General features: G+C 40.4%; 1 protein-coding gene across 1 annotated transcript in view; it reads left to right on the top strand.

Annotated features, from left to right (window-relative positions):
• The window catches only part of CUBN (cubilin), a 201,053-nt gene that overhangs the window by 116,930 nt on the left and 57,301 nt on the right, over positions 1-26,822 (top strand). The window contains exons 33-44 of the mRNA XM_054990953.1: positions 1,899-2,015; positions 3,485-3,598; positions 4,762-4,890; positions 5,996-6,128; positions 11,916-12,121; positions 13,210-13,391; positions 18,695-18,887; positions 20,241-20,438; positions 21,397-21,543; positions 23,067-23,257; positions 23,937-24,120; positions 25,331-25,505. Of these exons, the coding sequence (XP_054846928.1) occupies positions 1,899-2,015; positions 3,485-3,598; positions 4,762-4,890; positions 5,996-6,128; positions 11,916-12,121; positions 13,210-13,391; positions 18,695-18,887; positions 20,241-20,438; positions 21,397-21,543; positions 23,067-23,257; positions 23,937-24,120; positions 25,331-25,505 (1,969 nt within the window). The remainder of the gene's footprint in view (positions 1-1,898; positions 2,016-3,484; positions 3,599-4,761; positions 4,891-5,995; positions 6,129-11,915; positions 12,122-13,209; positions 13,392-18,694; positions 18,888-20,240; positions 20,439-21,396; positions 21,544-23,066; positions 23,258-23,936; positions 24,121-25,330; positions 25,506-26,822) is intronic.

Raw genomic sequence — 26,822 nt, 5'->3', positions numbered from 1 at the left:
TCTTAAACTGGTCTACTCAGAATCTTACTCAAGTCTATTCAGTGAGATTTACTGCTAGGAAAGTGTTTTTAGGATTGCACTGTTGGAGTCATTTCAGCCCCACACAGTGCAAGGAACCTCTACTTGTGGACAAGGCCAGGTGTCAAGTTAATGCTGCGAACTCCATAATTTTCAACAATAACCATTTATTTTAAACATATAAAACAGAACAGTTTTCTCCTTACTGTTCCTTTCTCATGTGGGTCCCTCCCCTCCAACATACATACTGGTTCCTCTCCTCTCCCTTCTCACTATACTGGGTATGTTTCTGAAGGTGCTGTCTAGATGACTATCAAATAATACCATCTTTTTACCTTGGCAAATTATGGATAGTCCGGCCAGAGGTGCTATCAACATTTATCAATTATTCAACTATTACTCTTATTAATTTAATTTAATTTATTAAATTTCTAACCCGCTCTCCCTGTGAACGAGCTCAGGGTGGGTAACAACATTGTTAAATAACAACAATGAGTACAGTATAAATACAAGTATAAAACTCAGTTTAAAAACCATAAAACCATATCCAACAGTGGCAAAGGTGTGAAGACTTCACCTCTTCAGCAATCAGAGAAGTTAGGGCAGGCAGGTCACAGATGTTTCAGATAGTAATGAACCAAGAGATAAAAATCAGGGCCTAATACCTAATCAAGGTTCTTATTATGATGCTGCATTTTTATAGTAAATAACAAGTCTTGATACATAGGTTTGACGAACAGCTTACAATGCAGGCTAGGGTTGCTGGGCCTTCCACTATGGTCGGAGGTCTCCTGCTGGTAGCCTTTATAATATATAAGAAAGCTATGTTGGCAGCATCACTATATCATTTCTGGGGAAAACCCAGAAGTTACATAGAGGTGATGCTGACATCACGCCCCCAACTATCCTACTGGTTTCCAGATCCAGCAGTAATACAGGTGAACTGAAAAAAATGTTTAAAATATTGTACGATTCACTTATGGACCACTTTGACCTAGTTACAATGATGGATATTGACAGGACCTTGGCATCTATGAAGACCACTGCTTATGCACTGGGTCTAGACTTGCCAGCCAGCCCACCTGGGGTGAAGGATCCACTGCCCCCTGGCACTGCTCACCTGGCCAGCAGAGGGGGGAAGGTACCAGGGTGGAGGAAAATCGTGCACTCCCACATTCACCATCATGGGAGCTCCTCCCAATGCGGGAGTTGTGGGCCACACTGAAACCTAATTCATTAACAATCGCCTCCAACAGATGATCCCAGGGTGTAAATAGCTGTAAATAAATATTGTTGTATCTTGCTAAAATTGAGATATCTATTCCATTTCTGAGGGGAGGGATGCAATCCAATGGCAAAACAAATGCTTTATGCTCAAAAGGTCTCGAATTCAGTTTCTGATATCTCCAAATAAAAGGAATAATTAGACTAGGCAACAGGGCTCAGGACATTGGGGAGGTATTGCTAGTCAGAAAGGATAATACTAAGCTAGATGGACCAGTGGTCTGGGGTTGCCAACTTTGGACTGGGAAATTCCTGGATATTTGGGGCAGAGCCTGGGGAAGGTGCCATACAGTCCACCCTCCAAAGCGGTCATTTTCAAGGAATCTCTGCCTGGAGATCCGCTATAGTTCTGGGAGATCTCTATGTTCCACATGGAAGTTGGCAACCCTACAGTGGTCTGACCCAGTAATATATAGTATCATATCTTCATTAGTTTTTATCAGGCTGAGCATCTGACCATCATGACAAGTGATCTTGCCAGATTTATCAGAAACAAAGGAAGCTATGTATTTCCATGTTAGGGCTAATTCCATCACATTCCAGTGGCAGTTTTATATACAGTTTGAAACAGTGCCTTTGTGTATTTCATTCTACAGCATGTGGAGGTGTCTTAGAAGCTGATTCAGTTGGTGCAGCCATTTCTTCTCCCCTGTATCCAGCCAATTATCCAAACAATCAGAACTGCAGTTGGATTCTTCGGGCGCAGGAGCCATGTAAGTTAAAATACACACACCTCTCTTGTGGGAATGTTAGTTGAATGACTAACATCCTCCTCTCATCTGTAATAACAATATAGAATTCCTTCTTTTCTTCTCTGTAGGAAGTTCTGCATCCTGGTAGATGAGCAGGCCAAGGCCTCCTTGAGTGGGCAGGTTTTAATGCAAAGCAATTTAGGATTGCAAAATGAGACATGTGCCATTTGCCATGTGTCAACCTTGCCACTGTGTCAGAATTAGGGGCTTGATTTTGAGGCTTGAAAGTCATGCTCAAAATGTGTACATATCGACAGGGAACTCTTGTGCTCGCACAGAAGTTCCAAGACATTTAACAGAGAATGCTAGTGCATGCAAAAGAATGTGCAGACCAATTAAAGAAATTGAAGTTATTGCAAGCAGGGGTACTTGATATGTATAGAAGAGATTGCTGGAAACTGTGTATGGCCAGCAGTTCTGTTGTTGTTGTTTTTTTTAAAAAAAACTTAAATTCATATATAATAAAACTACTGATACTCTAATGTGTAATTTTTAGTTTTTCATAACTGTAGGTAGATTTGATGCCCAATTTTAAGGGATGTTATTTTCCCAAGACAATACTACAAATGTGTAGCAGTTACAGAATCTGGACTCAGATGCAGATCCTTTTCATTTTTTTAATGGACCAAGTTGATTCAGTATGAATATTAAAAGGAATGAAAATCCTAGTTATTTTGTACTGAATCTTGTTACCCTGCCTAAATATGCATAGACACAAAGCACATTTGGAAAAGTAGATTGATTAGAAGGATGCTGTTTCTCTAGTAGTATCAAATAATTTAACAATTATAAGAGATTTTACATTGTGATAGCTTTTATTGCAGGGGTCCCCAACCTTTTAAAACCTGTGAACATCTTTGGAATTCTGACACAGGTTGGTGAGCACAACCACAGGAGGCAAAGCCAACCACAGCATTTCAGGGAGTAAGGTTATGCATAGCTTCAATATTACAGACACAAAGTCTGCTTAACAGGGTGCCTTTTAAAATGAACACATTATTTTCTTGCATATACACAGCTTACCTTCAGTCATACAGAGAAGATCCTTCTACTGTGGTGGCAGCTGCTGCCAAAATAATTTTAAAAAATATATCTGTAAAGCCAATCAGATCTCCAGTGGCCAGTCAGAAGCCTTGCTAGGCAAAGGCCCCACTAGTCCTGCCCATTTTCTAAAAACACTTGATGGGCACCAGAGAAGTTGGTGGGTGCCATGACACTGACAAGCACCATGTTGGAGACCCCTGTTTTACTGACTAGCCACAAAGGAAAGTGAATAGACATGGGCAGACTATAGAACCAAATACCAGGCAGTCACGCACAGCTGCTAGCTGGAAGAGGTGACCTACAGATACCTACCAGAATGTGAAATCCATGACCATTCAGCTCAGTCTACTTGTGTAAAGAGCTAAAATACCTTCTTCTGTCAACAGTCAACCACATCACATTGTCATTCGCTGATTTTGCAACTGAAGACATCAGGCGCAATTGTACCACAGATTATGTGGAAATTCGAGAAGGGGATAATTTTGATGCACCTCTGCAAGGTATATAATAGCATTTACTGGCCATCTTTGAAAAAGCACCTTTAGAATCAGAACTGTGACGGGATTATTGTCCTTCAAGGATATACAGGATATGCATGTATTTTAGGAACAGCTTTCTTCAAATGGCTGCTCTTTTGCTCACTAGAGTCACTTTTTCTGTTATCTTTCTATAGCAAATGGGTCTTTTGAATTTACATTATATGCTGAAACTGAAATATGGCTTCTACCACTCACTCTGCATTAAAAAAGGGGGGAGTGGTATAATGTGAGTGTTTGCTGATTTGGGGTCTTATAAATTAATACTTGCCAGAGATCAGTATAAGACTAGTGGTGCAATTCATTTATAGTGGGATTGTTGATGAAAGATAAGGCAGGCAGAAGCTCCAAATTCATAGCCTATCATCTTGCCAGAGGTAAACAGGAGCAAGAAGAGGGCAGAGATGCCAGTAGGCATAAACAGGCAGAGTTACACTGAGTGTAATAGTACTAGGGAAAGAATGAGGGGGTTTGGACATTGCTTCAAGTGCAACTGTTTGACATGTGGAATTGTTTTCTGTATTCAGCTGACAGTGCTTCTGAACAAAGTCTGAAGGGGAATTTGTAATGGAGAAATATATGGTCTATATATGGGTACAGCTTGTGTGGCTGGCACTGCTTTAGTAATATCTAAAGCTATTCAGTGAAGAACCTGGGTCCTGAAATCTGGATACTGGTGGAGACCTTTTCATTAGACAAGAGCTCCAGGGCAATCTGGAAATATTTATGCCATCAGAACCAGCCAAAGATATCAAGAGACAGTGACAATGATCTAACCCTGGCCTCTGTGATCTGTGTAAATTTTATAATAGTAACAGAAACAAACGTTATGACTAGCAATCAAATATTCACAGACAGAGCTGGTAGCCTGAGATTTCACAGAGATGGAAGTTCACAGAGTTCATAACCACTTTTTGCTCAATTTCATCCCTTCTCCGTCTCACCACAGCTCCCATGTGACATCATTTTTTTCTATGATCCCCAGAAAAGTTGGTTGGATTCAACCCATAGCCTTGTTACAGGAAATGGTCAAGTCATGCAACTCCAGGAAGGCTAGGTTAGAGTCTGGTGATGGAACGGAACAGTACAGAAAAGCTCTCAATAGTTTTCTTCTATTGCTTTTCCAGGGCGATATTGTGGCACTACTGTGCCACATCCCATTACTTCTTTCGGCAGAGTTTTATCCATCAGTTTCATTTCTAATACTGCTGTTACTGCCAAAGGGTTCCGTGCTACTTTTGCTGCATCAACATCAGGTATGCCTTTGTTTATGTGCTTCATAAAAAAAGAAAAAGAATGACAGCTTTAAAATGATTCTACCTTCAAGCATTGTCTTCATGTTATTTGACATCAGGAACTCCCAGGGTTGGGTAGCAGCTACCACAAAATATGGGTAAATATTCTAACTTTAGAAATCCAATAGATTTAGCTGGTGAAGATCAGGCAGGACTATTAGACTCTATAAGTAGTTCCTCAGCCACTTAACAAGTAAGGGAAAGGAAAGATGCTCTGTAGGTATAAAATGATTTTGGACTGAAACCAAGAGTCAGTAAACAACTGCTCTAGCAAGTAAATTGTGGGTGGGATGGAGTGATGTCCTGTGATATCAGTTGTGGTGTGTAGCAATTGCAATTTCCTAATCATACATGCTGACCTAGTGGAAGATGTTTCAGGATGCAAAGAATTATGGGTTTTAAACCTGCATCATCTGCCATTTGCTTGGCAGCTTGTTGATAATATTTTAACAGTGCAGTCCTAAGAAGAGATATTCCAGTCTAAACCCATCAATCAATGGCCTTAGACTGGAGTAACTCTTCTTAGGATTGTACTGTAAATCAACCCAGTGGGTCAAATATGATGTCATTTCTTAACACCCCAAACCGTGTTTAGGGGAAAGTGCATAAGATGTCATGAGTGAACAGGCCATTTTGATATGTATTCCAGACCGGATAACTTTTTAGGAAGCGAAGGCTCTTGATATTATGCAAATGCTTTCACCAACAAATGTAGAGGCAAGCTAACCATCTATGTAGGCTAAAGCGCTTACTTGGAATGCATGGCCCTCGCGCTGTACATTACCAGTCCTGTAAACTGCTCTTCTGGTCTGATACAAAAATGCTGAACAGAGAATGAAAAGTGTGGATATGCTCTTTGTCAGTTAGTCCCACAGCTTGTTTGACTAGAGAATTGGAATCCCTTATTTCCTGTAGCCAGGATTTCCTGTTTCTGAGTCATAACGTTGAAACGAAGATATTTCCTTTTGCCAAGACACTACAGAAAAAGGCAGTCCCGTGTTTCCCTGGCTTTCAAAAACATCTTCCCTTCATACATTTCTTGTTGACTTTCTTTTCCCCCTTACAGCCTGTGGGGGTGTCTTCCATATGGAGAGAGGAGCCTTCAGCAGCCCCAGTTTTCCCGAGCCTTATCCACCGAATATTGAATGTGTCTGGAACATTCCAAGCTCCCCTGGCAACCGGCTCCAGCTGTCTTTCACGTAAATCAAATTTCCAAAGGGTTATTGTTCAGTCTCTTCATGGAGCTGCAGGAAGGAAATGCTGTGTTTAGCAGCAAATGTAATTGCCAGCATGTTAAACTGTAGCAGTGCCCACAACAACTTGGAAAGAGAACACAGTGGCAGCCGTGAGGGACTTGACATCAGTTTCCTCCATTGTGTATTAATGAGTGAATAGCATGGTGGAATTTCAGACAATTATATATTATACTACACATGCCACCTTTTTAGTATATCATAAGCGAGCAGAGGACATTAATGACTGCTGCTTCTTTTGCTTCTGTGGGCTTTCTTGCAAAATTAACAGTTCAGCTTCCTTACTGGCTCCGTTGCAGATATGAAAGGGCACGGGAAATTTTATTAGCCTAACAGAGCATATATTGTAAGACATGATTCAGTGACCAGACTGAACTAGCCTTCTGCCTCTAAATGCTTCTACCTTAGCCCAAGGTCTCGTATAGCCCAGAATCTCATGAGTCCATGTATGGCACAATGCAGTAACAAAAGCTTCCTCTTTTTTCAAAGGAGATGTGATAGCACCCCATGTACAAAATAGTGAGTTTCACTGGAAACTCTTGATTGCATGCACAGAGGCACCTCATGCACAAAATACAGTTCCTGGATATGGGCAATTACAGTGTGATTCACATGTTACCAAAGAAGACTGATTGTGACTTCTTTGTGATCTCAACTTATGCTAGTTCCAGTAATGTCTATAAAAAAGGAACCATGTATACCTGTTGAATTACCTAACTACTTTCCAAGGCAGAGTTGCTTCTCCATGTGCAATAGGTGCTGCTGATGTGGGAATAAAGCCTCCTTGGGGGTTTTCACAGAAGGGTGGAATATAAATTTGTAATACGAAATTTAAAAATCACATAATTGACATGATCAAAAAGAGTCCAGTAGCACCTTTAAGACGAACCAACTTTATTGTAGCATAAGCTTTCAAGAATCACAGTTCTCTTCGTCAGATGCATGGAGGGCAAGAAGAAACTGGTCAGATATATAGGTGGAGAGGGGATGCATGCCCTCCATGCATCTGACGAAGAGAACTGTGATTCTTGAAAGCTTATGCTACAATAAAGTTGGTTCGTCTTAAAGGTGCTACTGGACTCTTTGATTTTGCTACTACAGACTAACATGGCTAACTCCTCTGTATAATTGACGTGGTTTCTTCTCAAAGATGTCACTAGATGAGGAAGGTTTTGAAGATGTAGTTTCCTGTATATTACAGGGTTGGTAGGGAAACTACATCTTCAAAACCTTCCTCGTCTAGTGACATCTGTGAGAAGAAACCATGTTAATTATGTGATCAGGCCTGTGTACAAACTGAGTTCCGCTGAAATCGTCAAGGGTGGTGTATTGATCCTGTAAATGGCAAAGCTTAGTATAGCTTCTTAGACAAAATAGTTTGAAAGGAAGTATTTGTCTGACATACTCTCTCTTTCCTCTCCTCACCCAATTTATTTTTATTTAGGAAAATATAGAATTAGTAAAATTACATTATACTAACTCCTCTACATGAGCAAAAGTATGCAGAGCAAAATTCTTACTAGCAGAGCATGCAAATCCCTTTTGGAGAGGCAATCAGTAGACGGGGACAGTTATTCCTCTAGACTATTTACTTATTTATTTATCTCTCAGAGAAGATATTGCAGAAAGAATCGAGCTACTAAACTAGGACAAAGGCATGTTGAAATAGCCATGTCCAACTTTACACCTAAAGGCCGTTACGGAAGGAGCTAGATGGGCCTTCCATGGCAAGCAATTCAAAAGTTGCTGAGTAGGGCCACTGACTCCAGCTTGGGAAATTCCTGGAGGGTGGGGGCAGAGCCTGGGGAGGGCGGAGTTTGGAGAGGGGCGGGAGTTCAGTAGGGATGTGATGCCATACAGCCTGTCCTCCAAAGCTACCATTTCCTTGAAGGGAACTGATCTCTGAAGCCTGGAGATCAGTTGTAATTCCAGGCAGGAATGGACTGAGAAGTGAAAGCAGTCCTGGAGCAAGCCAAGCTGAGTGGCACCTGTGGTGCTCTAAGCCAGTGCTGGGGGGGGGGGGGGTCACTTAACTGAGCTGTGTAATCAAAGGGTAGTAGTGCACTTGTTGCTCATGCTTAACAACTGGCAACAGTGTAAGAAAAGTTAACTGGTGAACTAACACCAGTTTCCATTGCCAATGAAGAATCTGAGCCGAGTAGTCCTGAGGATCTAGCAGAATTGCTAGAACTCGGTTATACTTGCTCTTGGCCACCAGCAGCCCTCTAGGCAGTGGTCCTCTGGGAAATTCCCCTGTAGGTTAAACGGCCAGTCTGCCTCTGGTTCTGGGAGAACACCAGGCCCCACCTGGGGGTTGATAACTCTCTTGCTCTCCAAGAAATAACTGATGCCTTTGGGGCCCTTTTGCTTTATCAATTTTTTGTCTGTCTTTTTAAAGCTGATAATAGTGGAGTGAATTGAGCCATTTGGGGACAGAATACTTTTAGGTAGAACTAGAATGGAGTTCTCCTGATTATAAACTACTTATAAATTAGGGGAACCAGTGAATGGTTAGGGTGTTGTGCAAGGATCTGGGAGATCCAGATTCAAATCCCCACTCTGCCATGGAAGCTTGGTGAATAACCTTGGGCTAGTCAGTCACACACACTCACCCTAACCTACCTTACATGTAGGGCTGCCAACTCCAGGTTGGAAAATTCCTGGAGATTTTAGGGGTGGAGCCTGAGGAGGGGAGGGACCTCAAAAGGGTATAATGCTCCTGGCTACCTTAAAAGCAGTTACTTTCTTCAGGGGAACTAATCTATGTCACCTGGAGATCAGTTGTAATTCAGGGAGCTCTCAGGCCTCACCTGGCAGTTGGCAAGCATACATTCACCATTGTTGTGAAGCTAAAATGGAAGAAAGGAGGAGGATGCAAGTTGCTTTCAGTCCACATTGGCAAGGAAGTTGGGGTAAATGAAATAAATATGTGTAGCAATACAAAATGTTTTTTATGAACAAATGAACAATACAAAATGAAACAGGAAGTTAGTCTGCATACATGTAATGAAGTTGCTTCAATACATCTTACAGTTACAACAATATAATTTATGGTGCAATCCTAAAGAGAGTTGCATCCAGTCAAGAGAGCAAGTGTATCCACTTGTCAAATTTAACATCACGACCACAAAATTAAAATTAATAACAACACAAACATACCCAAACCAGTATCAGGATGGTCCAGTAGTTCATCCTCTTTAATGTAAGTTTTCATAATGGAAGGTAAAGAAATAGCAGAATGTCTGTGAGGGACCTGTAAGATGTCACTTATAGTCATACGTTTACCCCTTCTGTTAACAGTTTTGCAACCATTTTTGCCAAAACCTTTGCCAGAGCTGTTTCATCTTTTGAATTCTGGTCTTGCAAAATTGGTCCTCCCACATGTTCCGGGCGTTAGCTTTAAATTAGTTTGAAGTATATCCAGATGGGAGTTTGGTTCTGTTTTATAGTACCCTGGAGAGCATATGAATCCACTCAAGCTGGAAGGAAATCTGAGAGCAGAAACATTTTGTACGTTAATTCTAGAAAACCTTTCTGGTTTATTTTATTTTTCAATTCATGGCTAGCTTTTGGGGGGGGAAAGATGGTTTTGTTACATCTAGTATTAAGATTAGCTGATGTACATTAATGCCTAACTCAAATTATTTGAACCCAGGGCTGCTGACTATTTGCATTGGTGGAGACTAGATTTGAAACTTACCTTCTGTTCCTACACCAACAGTGCAATCCTAAGCATTGATTTCAATGGGCTTAGACTGTTTAGGATTGCACTGCAAGATTTGCACAGCACTTGGATAGAGTGCCTTGAAATACGCAGGGTGTTATGGTTTTTCCACAACTCCCACAGTTGAGTCACAGAACCTTTCATTTATGAATTAAGCAAGAGCATATGAAATATGTTAATTCATGCATTTCCCCAAGCAATCCATACACACCTGTTACCAAAAATGCAAACCAATATTTATATCAAAGTTATATCATAATTCCCACTCCTCGGGGAATGGGCTCCCTGAGGAGGTGAAGGGAACACAGTCTCTATACATTTTAGGAGATGCTGCAAGGCCATTCTATTGTCGAGGGCTTTCAATGGTTTACAGACTGAAGGTATCTTGGGGGGGCGGTGTTATTTGGGGGTTTATTCTGTATGTTTTTATTTAGTAATTTGTAAACTGCCTTGAGCTAAAAGGAGAGGTGGATATAAATACTTTAATAAATACATAAACTAAAATAGCTCCACTGCTCAGACTATGGGCTTCTTTTTTCTCAGCCCAACAGACAGCTGTTGTGTGTGCCTTTTTCCGCGATGAAAAACTAACAGGTTGCAGCAAAGGCCTATCTGGCTGCCCATTTGAGTCTGAGCTGCAGATTACTTAGAATAATAAAAACAAATGAGCAAGTGACACTGCCTTGACTCTTTCACCATTGCATGGCAGTCAGTCACTGTGCATTTTTGTTTTTCATGTTCCACCATGCAAAAATGATCTAGTGACATGGTCCTCCTGATGCAATATTTTCTGAATTCATTCATTGGTCTAGGCTTGTGTAGCGCCTCAGAGTTTCTTCTGTGTACCACAGAATTCCATTGCCATGTCCAAACAACTATTACTGGCAGGCACACAAGGCAATTCTCATATATTTAACCCATTTTCAAAAATGTAAAGGGGGAGACTCTGACATGCCAAAGCATGGTGTGGGAATAGACTGATCCTGGGTCCTGTGGGGGAGAGGGAAGAAGTGCAAGCCCTGAGCTTATTGGACGAAAACATGACCAAAGGCTACCAGATGGTCAAGTAAAATACCTACAATTGTGTGTTCAGAAGTGATAACCTGAGAAGGAGAAGCTTTTCTTACAGACTATGCTGGCCCTACTTTGAGCTTCCTGCCCATGGAGAGGGACCAAGATTGAACAGGGTGCAAGTCCATCCATAGTCATCATGATGATTCCTCTGCAGGACACAATTCTCCTGTCCCAGAAATAACTGGGACCCGCAGGCCAACCCAATAAATGAGGGCGTATTCGTTTTCTTTGTCTTGTTTGTCTAAATTATATTGTTTTGGAAATTTGTGTAAGCCTCTTTGGATCGAAAAGCGGCATGGAAATGTCCTAAGGAAAGAACATTTTAGTCACTAGGAAAGGATCCCTGCTGTTAATTATATAGATTTTTATTCTTTGTATAGTTATTACTGCTAGTTAGTTATTATTTATAGTTATTTTTGTGACTATACAAATATGATAATACAGTTATGTATAGGGTTATTAACTTTTTGTGTTTGTTGTTACTAAATAAATTAATATAAATGGAGTGAAGAAAGGGAAAAAGAAAGGAATTTGTTAAGCAAATAGCAGTTCCAGAAGAACAGAATGTTAAACTGATGTTTTTGGTGGAGTGAAACCCATTATAAAATACAAATAAAATAAAAGAAGACTGGAAGACTTTATGAAGACAGATGGTGAAATGGTGGTGCAAAGAGTAATAGGCAGGCACAGAGGTGTAGCAAGATACAAGGGCCATTACTAATCTTTCCCATATATATGCTAGTGTAAAAAGCGCTAGATACTATTTATGAATATTCAAAATTTAAATTACTATTTTATTTAACCCTTGTAAGCAGAAAAGCAGGAAAAATACTGATAATTTAATGTTCAATGATCCAGTACATCCATTTCCACTGTATTCTAAATCATGTTTCTATTTATTGTAATAAATGCACTCCCATTGCTGTTTAAAACAGGGAATTTCAGATGGAAGAAAGTGAAAACTGTGCCAAGGACTACCTAGAAATTTGGGAAGGTATTCTTGGTGGACAGCTGTTGGGGCGATATTGTGGAAACTCCTTACTGATGAATCATACAACTATCACTGCACACTTTTTGTCAGTTAAATTTGTCTCAGATGGCTCAGGCGGTGGAATGGGCTTCCGGGCCACATTTGCTCACTGTAAGTACACAGCATTGCATTCAAAACAAAAATTACCAGTTTTCAGATGAAGGGAGGTAGGTGGGAGAGATACATAGAAACATACGTAATGACAAAAATAGTTGTGCTTTTGGATACCCACTAGACATGGGCACGAATGGGGGGAAAAAACCCAAACACCCTGTTCGTCGTTTGTTGCCATCCACGAACAATGAACAATGAACATGGACAAACATGAACTGTTCCCGGACATGTTCGTTGTTCGTAGGGGCCAGAACCACCCCCACCCCCAAACCACCCCACACTTAGCCCCCCCTCCCCTCAAACCCACTTACCTGGCCCTTTAAAGATCCCTTTAAACTATCAGTTGGCAGGCGGCAGGGGGGATTCCCCCCTGCTGCCTGCCAGCTGATAGTTTAAAGGGCCCTGTCCTGGCAAAAACAGCAGTGTCTGCTGGCAGCTACTTTGAGGAGTTACCAACTGACCTTCCCAATGTCCAATACCCACCAAATTTGCAGGGGACATAGTCCTCACTGTCCTCTGAATACCCCCTCAAGTTTCAGAGAGATTGCACCCTGGGAAAGGCATGATCCTTGGGTCTCCTTGTTGGCTGTCATTTTCTCTTCACAGTGGCAAAAATGGGACTCTGCTGGAAGTGCTTTGAAGGGTTAAAGCCAGAAGGAAAGGCAGAAGGAGTTCAGACAGAGTTCAGTCCTTGCCTCGGTTTGCCAAATGGATAGATTGCAGGTGCCAGACTGTCTGGCTTTACCAACGGCTGCGGAAGGCATCATGAACAGCTTGTTCACGAACAGCACATTGGGCTGTTCGTGGTTTGCTGTTCATGCCCATGTCTAATATCCACCTCTTGTCACCTCACAATAAGTTTACAATGGCTATGCTAATTAAATTATACCTGAAATATACATCACCAATGGATGATTAATCAAATGCACACATGGTATTTGCTACTGGAAATGTTTGTTTCTCAATAGATAGTAATTCATATGAGCACGTGGGGGCAGGAGCAATCCCCTTTCCTTATTCTTGGAATATGTTTGCAAGTTGTCATTAACAACAAATTGATTTGAAGAGCATCTCTCATTTTTCAGTGTTTGGAAATAACCTTGTGGGAAGTAGTGGACAAATAGCCTCTCCACTTTGGCCTAGAAACTACCCTCACAATTCCAACTACCAGTGGACAATAACTGCTAATGTAACCCAGTTGATTCATGGCCAACTTCAACAGATGGATATTGAGGATTTCAGCAGCTGCCGCTATGATAAGCTGAAGGTGAGTTTGAAGTCGCAAATCTCTTTGTTAAGTAGAATATGGTAAAAAAAATGAACAAAACAAAGTCCATCCAAGAAGCAACTCATCCTCATGGAATCTTTAGTATAGGTGAATCAAAAAGAGTCCAGTAGCACCTTTAAGACTAACCAATATTATTGTAGCATAAGGTTTCGAGAATCAAGTTCTCTTCGTCAGATGCATTGGTTAGTCTTAAAGGTGCTACTGGACTCTTTTTGATTTTGCTACCACAGACTAACACGGCTAACTCCTCTGCATTTAGTATAGGTGCTATCTGATACTGACTTATAGTGAAATCAGTGGAATACTGGAGTAACTCTGCTTACAGATTTCATGGCTAGTTTCAAAATTATTGTCAGCAATGAACACAGACAGGTAATATCATATGAATAACAAGTGAAACTTTATAGTGGTCATTTTAAAAATTGAATTCACATAGTAGGATAAGATTCATCATCCTGCCAGCCATCATAAATCCTTATGATTACTTCTGTATCATCATGGCAACTGTTTTGTTAGGCCTCATCCCTAGAATTCCTCTGCAGTCTACAGTTTCCTGCCTTTTTTGTTTCATTTCTGTTCACAGTCTCTGCCTGTTTCTGCCTCTTCTCATCGTGTCTTTCTGATATTCCATTACCATTTCTTCTCTCAGAGGCGGACTGGGAAGTTACAGTGACCCTGGAGAAAACTACGCTGAGCAGCCCCTGTGCTACCACAAACCAATGTTGTAGGGCCACTAAGCACAGCAGCGCCAACTGTGGGCATTTCCTCACCCATGTTTCCTTCCACAAACTGATAGCAATGTAGGAAAAGGCAACTGTTGAGTTGATGCTGATTATCAATATACCAAATGCCCCCTGAAGTACTGGCAAAGTTACTGGGGAGTGGCTCTTCTTGATCCTGCCAACCCTCCAGTGGCTCTTTTTTCCAAAGCAGTAGCCCACCAGGAAATTTTCCTATAGGTTGAATTACCAGTCTGCCTTGGCTTCTCATATCTCTGTGCTTCTTGTCTTTTAGCCCTTACACATCTGTCCAGGATTTTTTCATCACACATATTTTCTCTCTAGTGTACTTACCAGTTAGACTGAGGAAAGATGGTATTTGCTGAGTACATTGCCCTGGCATTTCCTGGAAAACACAAACATACTTTAAACATAAGAAGTCCAGAGTTTCAGAAGGCAGCAGGAATAGGTTTTCAGTGAGCATTTGAGGCTGCAGTAGGAAAATTGCACTCGCAGGTAGAAATTATTACACTCGTGCCAACTCTGCTCTGGATCCAAGCCATTGTATTGCCTGAAAATGTAAGATAAGAGTATTTATATTTTATCAAAGCTAGAACCAGACTAGGATCTTTTGGGGTTCCACATTGTTTCAGACAGCTATTCCCCAGAGATACATCCCGGAATCATGAGGGATTTTGTCGTCCTTATTTTTTGTGGGCATTTTTTTTGGCAGTGTATTATCTCATGAAGATTTTTCATTACTTGAGGAAAGCTTACTATTTCTGTTGATAGTGGTTACAGTGTCAGACTAGGATCTGGGAGACCTGGGTTCAAATTCCAACTCTGCTATGTAAGTTTGCTGTAGAGGTGGACATGGACCGAAAAATGGACCAAAGTTTTACACAGACTGGGCTGGTTTGGCGTTTGCGAGCTGGTGGAGTGCACCTTTTTCATGAACAAGATGAACTTTGGCTGGTCCATTGGTCCTCTGGTCCGTGAAACCAGACATCCCAGTGTGGAGCAATCAATTCCCTAGACAACGTAGGAGCCACCTGCAGACTTTCTGCTGCCCTTGAAACACACCAGTCTTACCCTGAAAACCTTGATAGACAGTTCTGGCTGCCAACCAGAGAGCTCCCATTATTCTCTATATAAGTGTTTAATATGTAAGACATAGCGCGGAGCACGGTTTCACTTTCCAACTAATTACCGGCTTGGAGGAACTGCTTGTTGTGGGAGGGTTTTTTTCCAGATTGTGCCAGAGGGAGGCTTGGGGCTTGTGTTGCAGCAAGGCTCTGGGTGGGAGCAAGCTTATTGGGTTTCCTTGGCTGAGGGCTCATTCCTGTTTCTCCTTTTTTCCCCTTTCAACTCTTATTTGCTTGTGGGGTGGTGGGCTAGCCTGGGGCTCACTCTTCTGTCTCATTTTTCCCCCTTTCAATTCTTATTTGATTGTGGGGTATTGGGGTAGCCTAGGGCTCTGCCAATTGCTGCAAGCCAATGCAAGTCGATTAGCGTTTTCAGCTCCTATGTACTGGATGTTTCCTGGGGGTGGCCACTTTGGGAGTCTGTAACTCCAATATCTGAAATGTAATCTTGGCCAGACTTGGAGGGTGGCTGGAGGAGAGCCTGCTGAAAACACGTTTTGAGTTTTGTATCTCTGAATGTGAAGGGGGCAGTGCTACGGCCCCTGGAACTGATGGCGCACTTCCGGAGAACTGGTCTGCGAACTGGGGAGGGTCCATGAATGGTCCGTGGTCTGTAAAATGCGATAGACCATGGACCAATGGTCCATGGCTTTTTCCCAGTCCATGCCCATGTCTAGTTTGCTGAATGATTTTGGGCCAATCACACACTCTCACCCTAACCTACCTCACAGGATTGGTTTGATAAAATGAAGGAGATACTGTGAGCTTTGGGGGCCCATTCTGGGGGAAAGAGGAGTACAAATGAAGTCAATAAATAAATGTGCTTTTCCTACCCAAGTTTCAAGGCTTATAAAGAGAATTCATGTTATATTTCTTTCATGTTGGGGTTTTGAAATCACAGTGCTGCTATTAGCCTTAATATAAAGCATATGTTGCAAATGAAAACTGAGAGAAAAACAATGTAGCTGTTCTTTCTCATAAGCTGTTCCCTATTTTCATGTGTCTTAGTGCAATTCCATTTGTTTTACTGCAGCAATAATAATAATAGGTTAGTTTAAAGCTTTCTGGAGTTAAAAGGACAAGATATTAACAAAATGTCCGGTCATTTTTTACTTACTAGTTCCCAAACCTTGGGGTTTACTGATGGTTGTCTCTGACTCCTTACTCTGTCATTTTCCTTCATACGTTTCCCCTGTACAAAGTTTGTAGTTGAGATTTCCTACCTATTGCATTTTGTTTTCTTGCCTCAAAACAGTGTCAAGATCCCTGTCCTCCTTTTCCTTTCCTCTGCTGCTACTATACAACATAAATACATGAGAGAAGGCAGCAGTGCACAGAAAAAATTATTCATTTCTATATCATTATCTTACAAAGCATTTCCCTGAGCAGCTGGCTAGAGTTACCGTCTAGTGATAAGGCTGGCCCTGACAACTGTGTAATTAGGTTTTGTATGTAACTGGTAAGATGGCCATTGTTAAGATGGTGGGATATATGCCCAGACATGGTTTGTATATAGCAGGGAACTCGTGGGTGAGAAGGTGCAGAGAATGTGCTGGTGTACTCTGCGCAGTGAGATACATTGCATCCTCATGGTCACCTGATGTGGGGCTGGGCGGAAGAGATTTGCTCACTGCAACCTTCTCCCCAGCACATCTCTACTTTTCCCTGGAGAAGTGAATGCCATCAACCCATTTGGTTGTATGGGAGAAAGTAAAAGGATGTACTTGGGAACGCCATCAAGGCGGCAGCTAAACCTTCCTTCTGTCTGATGACCTCATTGTCTGCCCTAATGAGAAGGTTCTGGCCTCTTTCAAGAATTATGGAGACCCGAGCAAGTCCTTATCTACCTATCATTTCATCTGCATGGCACTGTCTTGGGTTCTTTTTGGGTGGGTGGGAGAATCATGTTGCAACAGTGTGATGAAAAGCAGGAATGGGTACATTGAGAGATACATTGTTTAGAATAATCAGGACAAATTGTCATGTAGCAATCTGAAAAGACCTTGACCAATTCCTTGGAGTTCAGGGTCTCCCATCCTACATTTTTCTTTTTTGTTGTTGTTGTCCATGTGTTGTGTTTAGTTTTGGCTCACATGGTGAGTTTTGAAATCAATCAGAACAAACCCACCTTTGAAAAGTAAAGAGTTGAGGCTAAATCATCGCTAATGGAATAACTGACTATTGTACTGGATCTAGAAAATCGACCTCCAAGTTATTTTGTTGAGGGCCTCCCTTCCCGATCCAATACATTATCTCCGTAGAAGCATTTTAAAGCTAAAACAGGCCTTCGAAAGCCTTCGTGGGTAATTATAATTAGGTTTGGTATGTGAGAAACTTTTCTCCAGAACTTTATGTGCCAGGATGTTGCAGAGGTCAGAGATCTGTTTATAACTGGAACCGTGTAGCCAAGAAATGTCATTGCTGCTGCTGCTGCTGCTTTATCCTCTCTGCTTTCAAGAAGGTCAGGGAAGGGGGCAAGGTTTTCCTCCCTTTGGTTTATCCCCATAATTCTGTGAGGCCGAAAGCCACCTAGAAAGCTTCAAGGCAGTTTGAGGATTTGAACCCAGAACCTCTGATGATAGACTAATACTGAACCAACACACTGGCTTTTGTGCAATAAATAGAGTTGCAACTCAATCCTATTCATGTTTGCTCAGAAAAAAACCTCACAAAATTCAGTAGAACTTATTACATCAAAATGAATATGCTTAGGATTGCAGCCCTCCTTCCTTAATGAACAGGGAATGAATTGGGCAGTATCAATTATGACTGGTTTTATAAATGATGTGAGGCAATTTGGGTTGAAATCTAAGAGGATACCTACTTTTTTATATTGCCTGTTTTAGTGCAATACTGGAATTATTTGAAAGAGAATTTTTTTTACGTTGTTTGTTGTTCAGGCATGCTTTAAAATGGTCTATATATATCTTAATAATCAAGCTCTCTAAGGATGCTGATTTATTTCTCATTAATTTGAGTATGAGTTATTTTCTCCTTGGAAAAGTGGTTTATATTGAAGCAGCTTCATTTGAAGTATTATGACCCTTCTCTCAAAATGTTACCATGCAGCATTAGGGTTGCCAAACTCCAGGTGGGGCCAGGATGTCTCCCATAATTACAACAAATTCCGCAGACTACAGAGATCAGTCCCTCTAGAGATCATTGCTGCTTTGGAGGGTGGTATGGGATTAAACTCTGCTGAGGTCTTGCCCCATCCCAAACCTCACCCTCCCAAATATCCAGGAATTCCCCATCCCACAGTGGGCAACCCTATGCATCATACTTGTGAACACTAAAGCCTAAATACCACCTCTGAAGTTAAAATCATTAAACTAGTACTGTAGTTTTAATTCAGCATTTCTAGAAAAAAACATTGACGTAAGGACACCCTTACTAATCTGTTATCTCACTGATACAGGTCTATGATGGGCCCAACACACACTCTCGTCTCATTGAAGTATACTGTGGAACAACCCTTTCTTCTTTCACTTCCTCTGGAAGCTCTGTTACTCTTCAGTTCATCTCTGATTTTTCTGTAAATGGAAAGGGTTTCCTTTTGGATTGGAATGTTGTGGAAGCTCCTACAGACACTGGACATACTATTCCTACAGGTTTGCCTCCTGGTCATGTAGCTAATATGGACCATGAAAACATGTAGATTGTTGGCTTATGATTTTCTGGTCTGTAAACAAGAACAGTATAATCTGCTGACAACAAATCTTTTTGTAGCAAAGTGTATAAAGTAGGGTCGCTCTTGTTAACACTACAGTGTGTATGCCAATTTGGGATTGTTTTCCTTTAGACTGTGGAGCCAGTGATAAAAGTAATAGGACAAGATAGAAAAGATAGGCAGATATGGAGGCCCCCATGTCCCTGCTTCTATCAAATCCCCATTGCCTGTACTGCTTATGGCAATAGGTAAGTGATCTGTTGTATGATTTCATTCTGTCTTCAGTTTGGTACAGTTTTAAATGCAATGACAACTGAGGATGGTTTGGTTGGTTTAAAACTTTGATATGTCACTTTTCCAGGAAAAATGACTTACATGTACAAAATAAAACAAGTTTTGTATAAAATCAACAATAAAACAATCTTAAAATACCTCCTTACAAATGGGACAACCAGGAACAACCAGCAAAAAATCTTTTAGGGGAAGGAGCAAAAAGCCATTTTAAAAAATGAATGGTCAGCTAGTTTTTCCTAAAAGAAAGCAAAAATTCACCAGCTCTATCAGGAGATAATTCCATAGCCTTGAGGTTCCAATTGTAAAGGTCTAGCTTTTTGTGATGCAGTTTGTATTGTATACGCAGATAAGAATGCAGACAGAACAGATGTTGCAATACAGAGCCTGTTTAAATAAATGGATTGGGGGGGGGCGTGATTACCCAGAGATACATCAGTTTAGAATTATGTAGGTGTCACAGTGCAGATGTATTAAATTTGCCTCAAATTGAGAAGACTGGGTAGAAAGTCAACAGTAGAGGCAAGCTCTTGCTTGTGCAAGCATAGGATCTGAGCAATGGGAAGAGGGTAATGAGTGTACTTTACTGGGATCCAATGGGGCTTGGACCAGTCTTTAAACCATTACTATGATAAAGTCTGTTTATGTCATTTCAGAAATAATATACATATATATTTTTATAATGACATCTGAGATTGTGCATATGTATGGTGCAGAGGACCCACATTATGAATTTGTATCCGTCCCTGGGAAATTATACTTGGGCCATGTACAAGTGACAGATTTTAAGAATGTAAATGAATGGAGATAAAATTTCAGTGGAGGTACACAAGATAACAATATTGCCTAAAATATCAAGCAAGTAATAAACACTGCTAGGACAGGGGGAGTAACAAAAGTTACTTTAATGTATCTCCATGTGTCTCTCTTGCTGACGACTCAAGGGGTCTTTTGTTAAAATTAACAAAATGCTAGAATACCATCAACTTTCTTCTTGTCACAGGTGCCTGTGGAGGTGTAGCAACAACCAGCGAAGCACCTTTGTTCCTGTTCTCGCCAGGCTGGCCCTCAGACTACAGAAATTTGGCAGACTGTATATGGGTTATCCGATCACGAAGCTCAACAGTGGAATTCAACATCCTGGCTTTGGATATTGAGACTCATGGCTCATGCAACTACGATAAACTTGTCTTCAGAGATGGTGAGAAACGTCTGTCCATTATGTGAGGTGCAGACAGAAAACCTGGGTTTAGAAATCCCTCATAATCACCATCACAAGTTAAAATGAAAAGTACTTGCCTCCATCTCAGTCTGGGGCTTGGCTTGTCCTGCTCTTGCCTTGATGAGATGAGAGTCCCACACATGACTGCCATATGGAGTCCCCAGTAGATTCCATGTGTGCCTGCAGTAATATATGAATGAACCCTCAGACAACTTACATGAAGCTGCCTTATACTGACTATCCATTGTTCTCTCAAAGTCATCAATTGGCAGAGACTCACAGGCACTATCTGATCCTTTTTAACCTGGGGATGTCAGGGATTGAACTTGGGACCTTCTGAATACAAGGCAGATCCGATGCAAAGGAGCATGACTTGTCTCCTGCTCTTGGAGGGCTATTCTGCTTTAAAAATCAAGTATACTCTAAAGTTGTATTGTAGTTAATCCCTGGAGTCAAAGTACATTGCCTCCCCCTCCTACCTCACTTCCCAAGACTCTTGTGCAGCCAATATAGTCTGTGCAGTTCATGTGACTATCTTCCTGCAGCCAGTAAGGGGAAATTTTTCAAAGTAGAAAATGTTCTAAAATATAAGAAATCATAAAAGATCTAGGTAGTTCATTGTGACACGGAACACTTCTTTCAAGGTATATAATTAAATATTGTGGTCTTAGATACCTTCTGAAGCAAGCCCCTTTAAACTGGAGTTTAAAGGACAGAGGATCTGGAAGTATATGGTATGACTACCTGACTGGGTCTGGCTACAAATGTCATTAACTGGAGGTCAGACTGAGTACTTTGCTGCACAATGTAGTTTCTGCAATAAAGACTGGCTCCTTGAAAGGCAAAGGGTTGGTCTGGGAAGTATCACAAGCAACTGGTAAAGAAGCCTGAACTTTGGGTACATTCCAGTGCAATGCTGTCCTGTTTCTTTCCCTAGGAGACAACAGCCTTGCCCCTGTTCTCTCCACTGTATGTGGCCGTGAAATTCCTGGACCAATAAGGTCAACCGGGGACTCTATGTACATTCACTTCACTTCAGATGAAAGTATCACTGGTGCTGGGTTTAATGCTTCTTTCCACAAAAGTGAGTTACTTTAAAAAAAACAATTTATCTTCCTCCTCCATTGCAGACTTTCCAAAAGGGAATTGTTTCAATTTCATTTTATTATAGTACTTTTGCCTCTCCATATCAGCTGGCATCCTCTCAATGTATTTTCACTCAGCATCTGTGCTGATGCACATTTTTTTAAAAATACATGTTTAACTTTATTCAGTGTCTTAAATGTAAATTTGAAGACCCTGCAAAATTAACAAAAAAGGTAGTTGGAGAAACTTTTCTTACTCATCCAGAAGTACTTAATAAATAAACAAAACATTTCTCATATAGCCAAGCTTGCAAGATTCCTTTCATTTTTTTAAAAAAACATTAATTGGATAATGCACTTCATATATGAAGGCATAATTGTTTTTGTACAGTTAAAAATTTCATAAGATACTAAAAAAAATCAAACTGAGTTATATGATAATACAGCAGTCTGGTGTAAGTTGGATTTTGAAACAAAAATGTTTTTATTCTGGAGAAAGAGTTGAATTGAACCATATAATTTTAAAACTGATAATACAGCAGGTTCCTAGTCCTTCGTAAATTATCAGAATTTCCCCATTGAAGACATTGTGCCACACTTACTGTAGGACTGTCGCATCAGTTACAAATAGTGGGGGCCAATTTGGCTGTGAGTAGCCAGTAAATTAGTACATGGCAAAAGACACATGAAACATACCTCAGTTGATGCTCTGAGTATACTATATCACACATTTATCTGATATTTCAAGGAGTCAGTCAACATATCTTACAGTAAAATCAAAATATAATTGTAAAATGGAAAAAGTCACTAAGAAGTTATCTCTACCCCCTTGAGTCTTTATGTGCTAAAATGATCTTGTTTTCTATGGTAAAATTGCAAAATAAGATTTTTTTCTGCAAGAAAGTTTGCAACTTGAAAATTAGTAATGTTCAAAAGATGGTAACTTGCAGTGTTATCACATGGAGCAGTCATGAGACTATTTCACTTCATGAAAATTTGATAGAGGCAGAACTGAGGAGAAAACTAGTGATTCTGAGAGCATGATGACTTTTGATGTTGCAACACATGCGTGTTTTGTTTTATCCTCTTTTTATGTCCATATATGATTCTGGATTGATACTTACTGATTTTACAATTTTCTATTTTTTGATTATTTCTTGGTTTGCTTAGTTTTTACTTTGGATTAATATTCTTTATTTTAAGATGGTCTGGGTTCTTTTAAATTATTGCTGCTAGTCTCTCTTGTTTTATGATGTTATTATTGCTGGTTTTATCTGTTGGTTTTATGAATTTATTTTGTCTTGTGAGCAGCCTCAAGTACATTTGTTCTGCTGATGTGGTAAAGAAACACACTTCGAGTGCAACGCTATGTAATGATATGCAGGCTTAGCCCAGTTTAGTAGAAAAAATTCGAGAACAAACTGAATAACTGAGGCTTTAAATTGATAATGCTTGGTCAAACAGATTTGAATGGATTACGGATTAAATAACATTAAATAGTACTCTCATCCCTTTTATCCAGGTTGTGGTGGCTACTTGCATGCAGACCGAGGTGTGATCACTTCACCGCACTATGCCCAAACCTATCCTCCTAACCTTAATTGTTCCTGGCATGTTTTGGTTACTCCTGGATTCATAATCGGTGTTCATTTTGAAGAGCCATTCCAGGTGCTGAATGAAGATGCTTCCTGCAGCCACGGAGATTATGTTGAGGTAGGGCAACAATGGCTAGTCAGCGAGTTTAGTTTGCTCTCAAAGGAGTTGCAGACAATGTGGAGGCCAGGGAGGATTATTTTTCCATATTTCAGTGTTCTTGTATAACATGATTTGTATAATATGCCAGTTAGGGTATATATAGATAGACTGATTGTTTCCACAAGGCTTCATGCTGAATATTAGTACTGAATACTTGTTTATGAAAGCTAGAATAGTCTTATGAACAATGTGAAGGCTGCATTACATGTAATAGATCAGTCGAAGTGTCTCTTTATGAGGAACATGTGCCGTTTTAGCCATCTGTACACACTATTGGGTGCCATAACTGGCTGGAGATCCCCATAGTCAAATATATATATAATATTATTTCCAATATTATTGAATGAACTACAAATACATACATTGGGTTCATTGATTCTCTATCATGTAAAGTACCCTTTAGACTTGGAACAGCTGGGATAAATTCTCAGATCCCCGGTGAATTCATTGGATGACACTATATTTCAGTTTCAGTTCCATAACTGAAAAATGACAATAACAGTTGCTTTTTGTTGTGAAGCTAAGGGCAGCAATGAACCTTGCACATTTAAATATGATGTTCAGATTATTTACAGTGATACATTTTCCATTTCTTGACAACTGTTCTCAGTGACAATGTCCACAATTTTCTTTTTAGCTTAGAAATGGACCAGATCTCTTTGCCCCACCATTAGGACCCAGTGGAGGGAATGGGCGTTTTTGTGGTAGCAGCGCCTTTTCTACCATGTATACCTCAGATAATCAGCTGTTTGTCTGCTTCACTACTGACAGCCATAACGGAGGACAGGGATTCAAACTCAAGTATGAGGCAATGGGTCTGGGTGAGTGTTGACACTGAATGTAAACAGAGGGTCTTTTAGAACATGAAAACATATTCTAAGACTATGAGTTCTAAATCATTAACCTGGTCCTCTTGTTGATTATATTGGCAACATAATTTATTTACTTACTTTATAGACTGCCTTTCTTGTTGAGACTCAAAGTGGATTACAAAGTGTAGAACAATAGGAACAGTATAAGTATCAGCAATGTAATAAGATAGGATTACAAAGTTAGAGAACACTTTAATAAAAACGATATAAGGCATGATGTGTAAGAAATGCAAAAAATTGGATTTCAGAAATGAGAAAACAGTACAATAAAAAACTAGATACCACATACAGTTAACAGTATGGCAAAAATGCTGAGATACAACTTCTGTCTTTAGAATAACATCCAACAAGTGGGTCAAAATGTGCCCTTATCATATTTGAATGCTCTAGTTTAGGTAGGCAGTCATGTTGGTCTGCAGTAGAACAGCAGGATGAGTCCAGTGGCACCTTAGAGACCAACAAGATTTTCAGACTCTCGAAAGCTTACACTCTGAAAATCTTGTTGATCTCTAAGGTGCCACTGAACGCCATTCCTGCTGTTGAATATTATCGTTTCTGACACACGTGGTTGAAAACTACTTCTGACAGCTATTTCTCAACCAATTTTTAAAGGAGTTTGGGATGCAGCTACAAAATGGCCAAAGGCATGTACCATGGAAAAACAAAATATGCATCATATTTGAAAATAAGGAAAGAACAGATAAAACCAAAGTCAAATAACACTATGAGAAGCTCCATGACAAAAACATCAAGAGAAGGAGTTACAATACTAGTATTGCCTAGGTCCAGAGGTTTGGTCTGAAGACATGTAGATCAGCAAGCCTGCTGTACTAGTTACACAATTTTAAACTGGTATACAGAAGTAAGTCCCATTTTATCCAATGGAACTTACTCTCAGGAACGTTTTAGACTTGCAACCAACATCTGCTCACTGCCTGCATAGGAGGCCTTCTGGGAATGCTTGTACCCTACCTTGAGTCCCAATATGATAGAAAGGCCAAAAATAGATGTAAATAAACAAATAAATAAATGTAACAGGAAGTAAGATTGGTTTTATAGATGACTTTTTTGGCTTTTATATAAAATAGAATACATTTTAAAGATACAACATATGCTCGTTATATAATTTAACATGCTTGAATTTTTTCCCCGTTTCTAGCCTGTGGAGGGAATGTTTATATCAGTCAATCCAACCCCTCTGGATTTATCTCTTCACCGAACTATCCTGGAAATTACCCACCACATGCTGATTGTGTCTGGACTGTAACTGCACTCTATGGAGAGGCAGTAGAGTTGAAGTTTGAAGATCATTTTCATATTGAACCTTCACCTAAGTATGTGCACATTCCTCCTCCTCCTCTGTTTGGTGAAGCCACAGGGGACAGATTTTTCAGTGTAATTAAGTTTGTTAACTATATTGGATGTTGGGTTGTATCGCATGAATCCATTCCATCAGTGGAAGTATTTTGCCAGTTGAACAAGCCAACTTCCTCTAATGTAAGATGCTTTGAAAGAATGGCTCGTTCCAATGAAGCAAAGTGCGTCCACTAGCAGAACTAGCATGATCCAACCCATGTTTAATTTTGTTCTAAGTTTTTATAACATCTTCATTTTTAAGCATGCATTACAGTAAAACAATTAGTTCATGATGTGCCATGAGGGATGGCTGATTTGCTACTCAAGGCAACCACGGATAGTATTGTAGAGTGTTAAAGTCTTTTCTTGGCAATCTAGATGTTGTTTTCCTTGTCAGAAAAGGCCCTGGTCTTAGCCCCTCCCCCTCCATCATTAATGTTACACATTCTGAGATACCTACCTCTACTTACAGTCTGCATTTGGGCCCTCCCCTGCTGAGACAAGGTGGTTGGGGCCCTGGGCTTGCACCTTAAAGTTTAGCCCTGATGGCACCACTGGGGTGTGGGAAAGGGCAACTAAAAGTCAGGGCAGGATCTTCTTCTATCCACACCCTTGAGTATGCTTTGAAGTATGTCTGGAGAGACCTCTAGGAACAAGAAAACAGTGGTGCCTTAGCCATCCCCGTGTTCATCTTTGAGATATGAATCACACTCACGGATACCTATTCGTTCATTGCGACCAGCATACATTCTTTGATATAAATTCAAAGAACTCTTTTGAAGAACAGCAACAGGTACGCTGCATAAGTAAGCAAGCAACCCGCGTTTTCTTTCCTTCTGAATTTCAGGCCCTGTTTGGAATATAGTGTGAAAGAATAAATTAAATAAAAAGAAGCTTCTAAAGAAAAGAGAATAGTTGCTTTCATGCATTTAGTTTGGTATACCAGATATTTCATTTCTAAAAAGACAGGAGTGAGATTTTTTCTTTATCATTGTAACACCCCTCCTTCATATTCTGATCAACTTTCTTGAACTATGCATGTAATGTATGTGCATACACCATCAATGTATGTTGAAGGGGGAGCAGGAGCAAGTCCACTGTTCCTGCCCTTATGAATAGGGGTGTGCACTGGAAAAAAAAATTGAATTTCCCACTTCAGGTTTACAGAAGCAGGAAAAAACTTCAGGAAAACCTGAATCCCGAAGCAGCTTGCTGCTTCGGCTTCAGGTATTTAAACTGCTTTGGGATTATTAGGTAAGATTCGGCCATTGTTTCCAATGGGAAATGCCATTCCT

This window comes from Eublepharis macularius, chromosome 11 (genome assembly GCF_028583425.1).
Source record: "Eublepharis macularius isolate TG4126 chromosome 11, MPM_Emac_v1.0, whole genome shotgun sequence".
Classification (NCBI taxonomy): domain Eukaryota; kingdom Metazoa; phylum Chordata; class Lepidosauria; order Squamata; family Eublepharidae; genus Eublepharis; species Eublepharis macularius.
The sequence above is the reverse complement of the archived record's forward strand: the minus strand, read 5'-3'. Positions and strand labels throughout refer to the sequence as shown.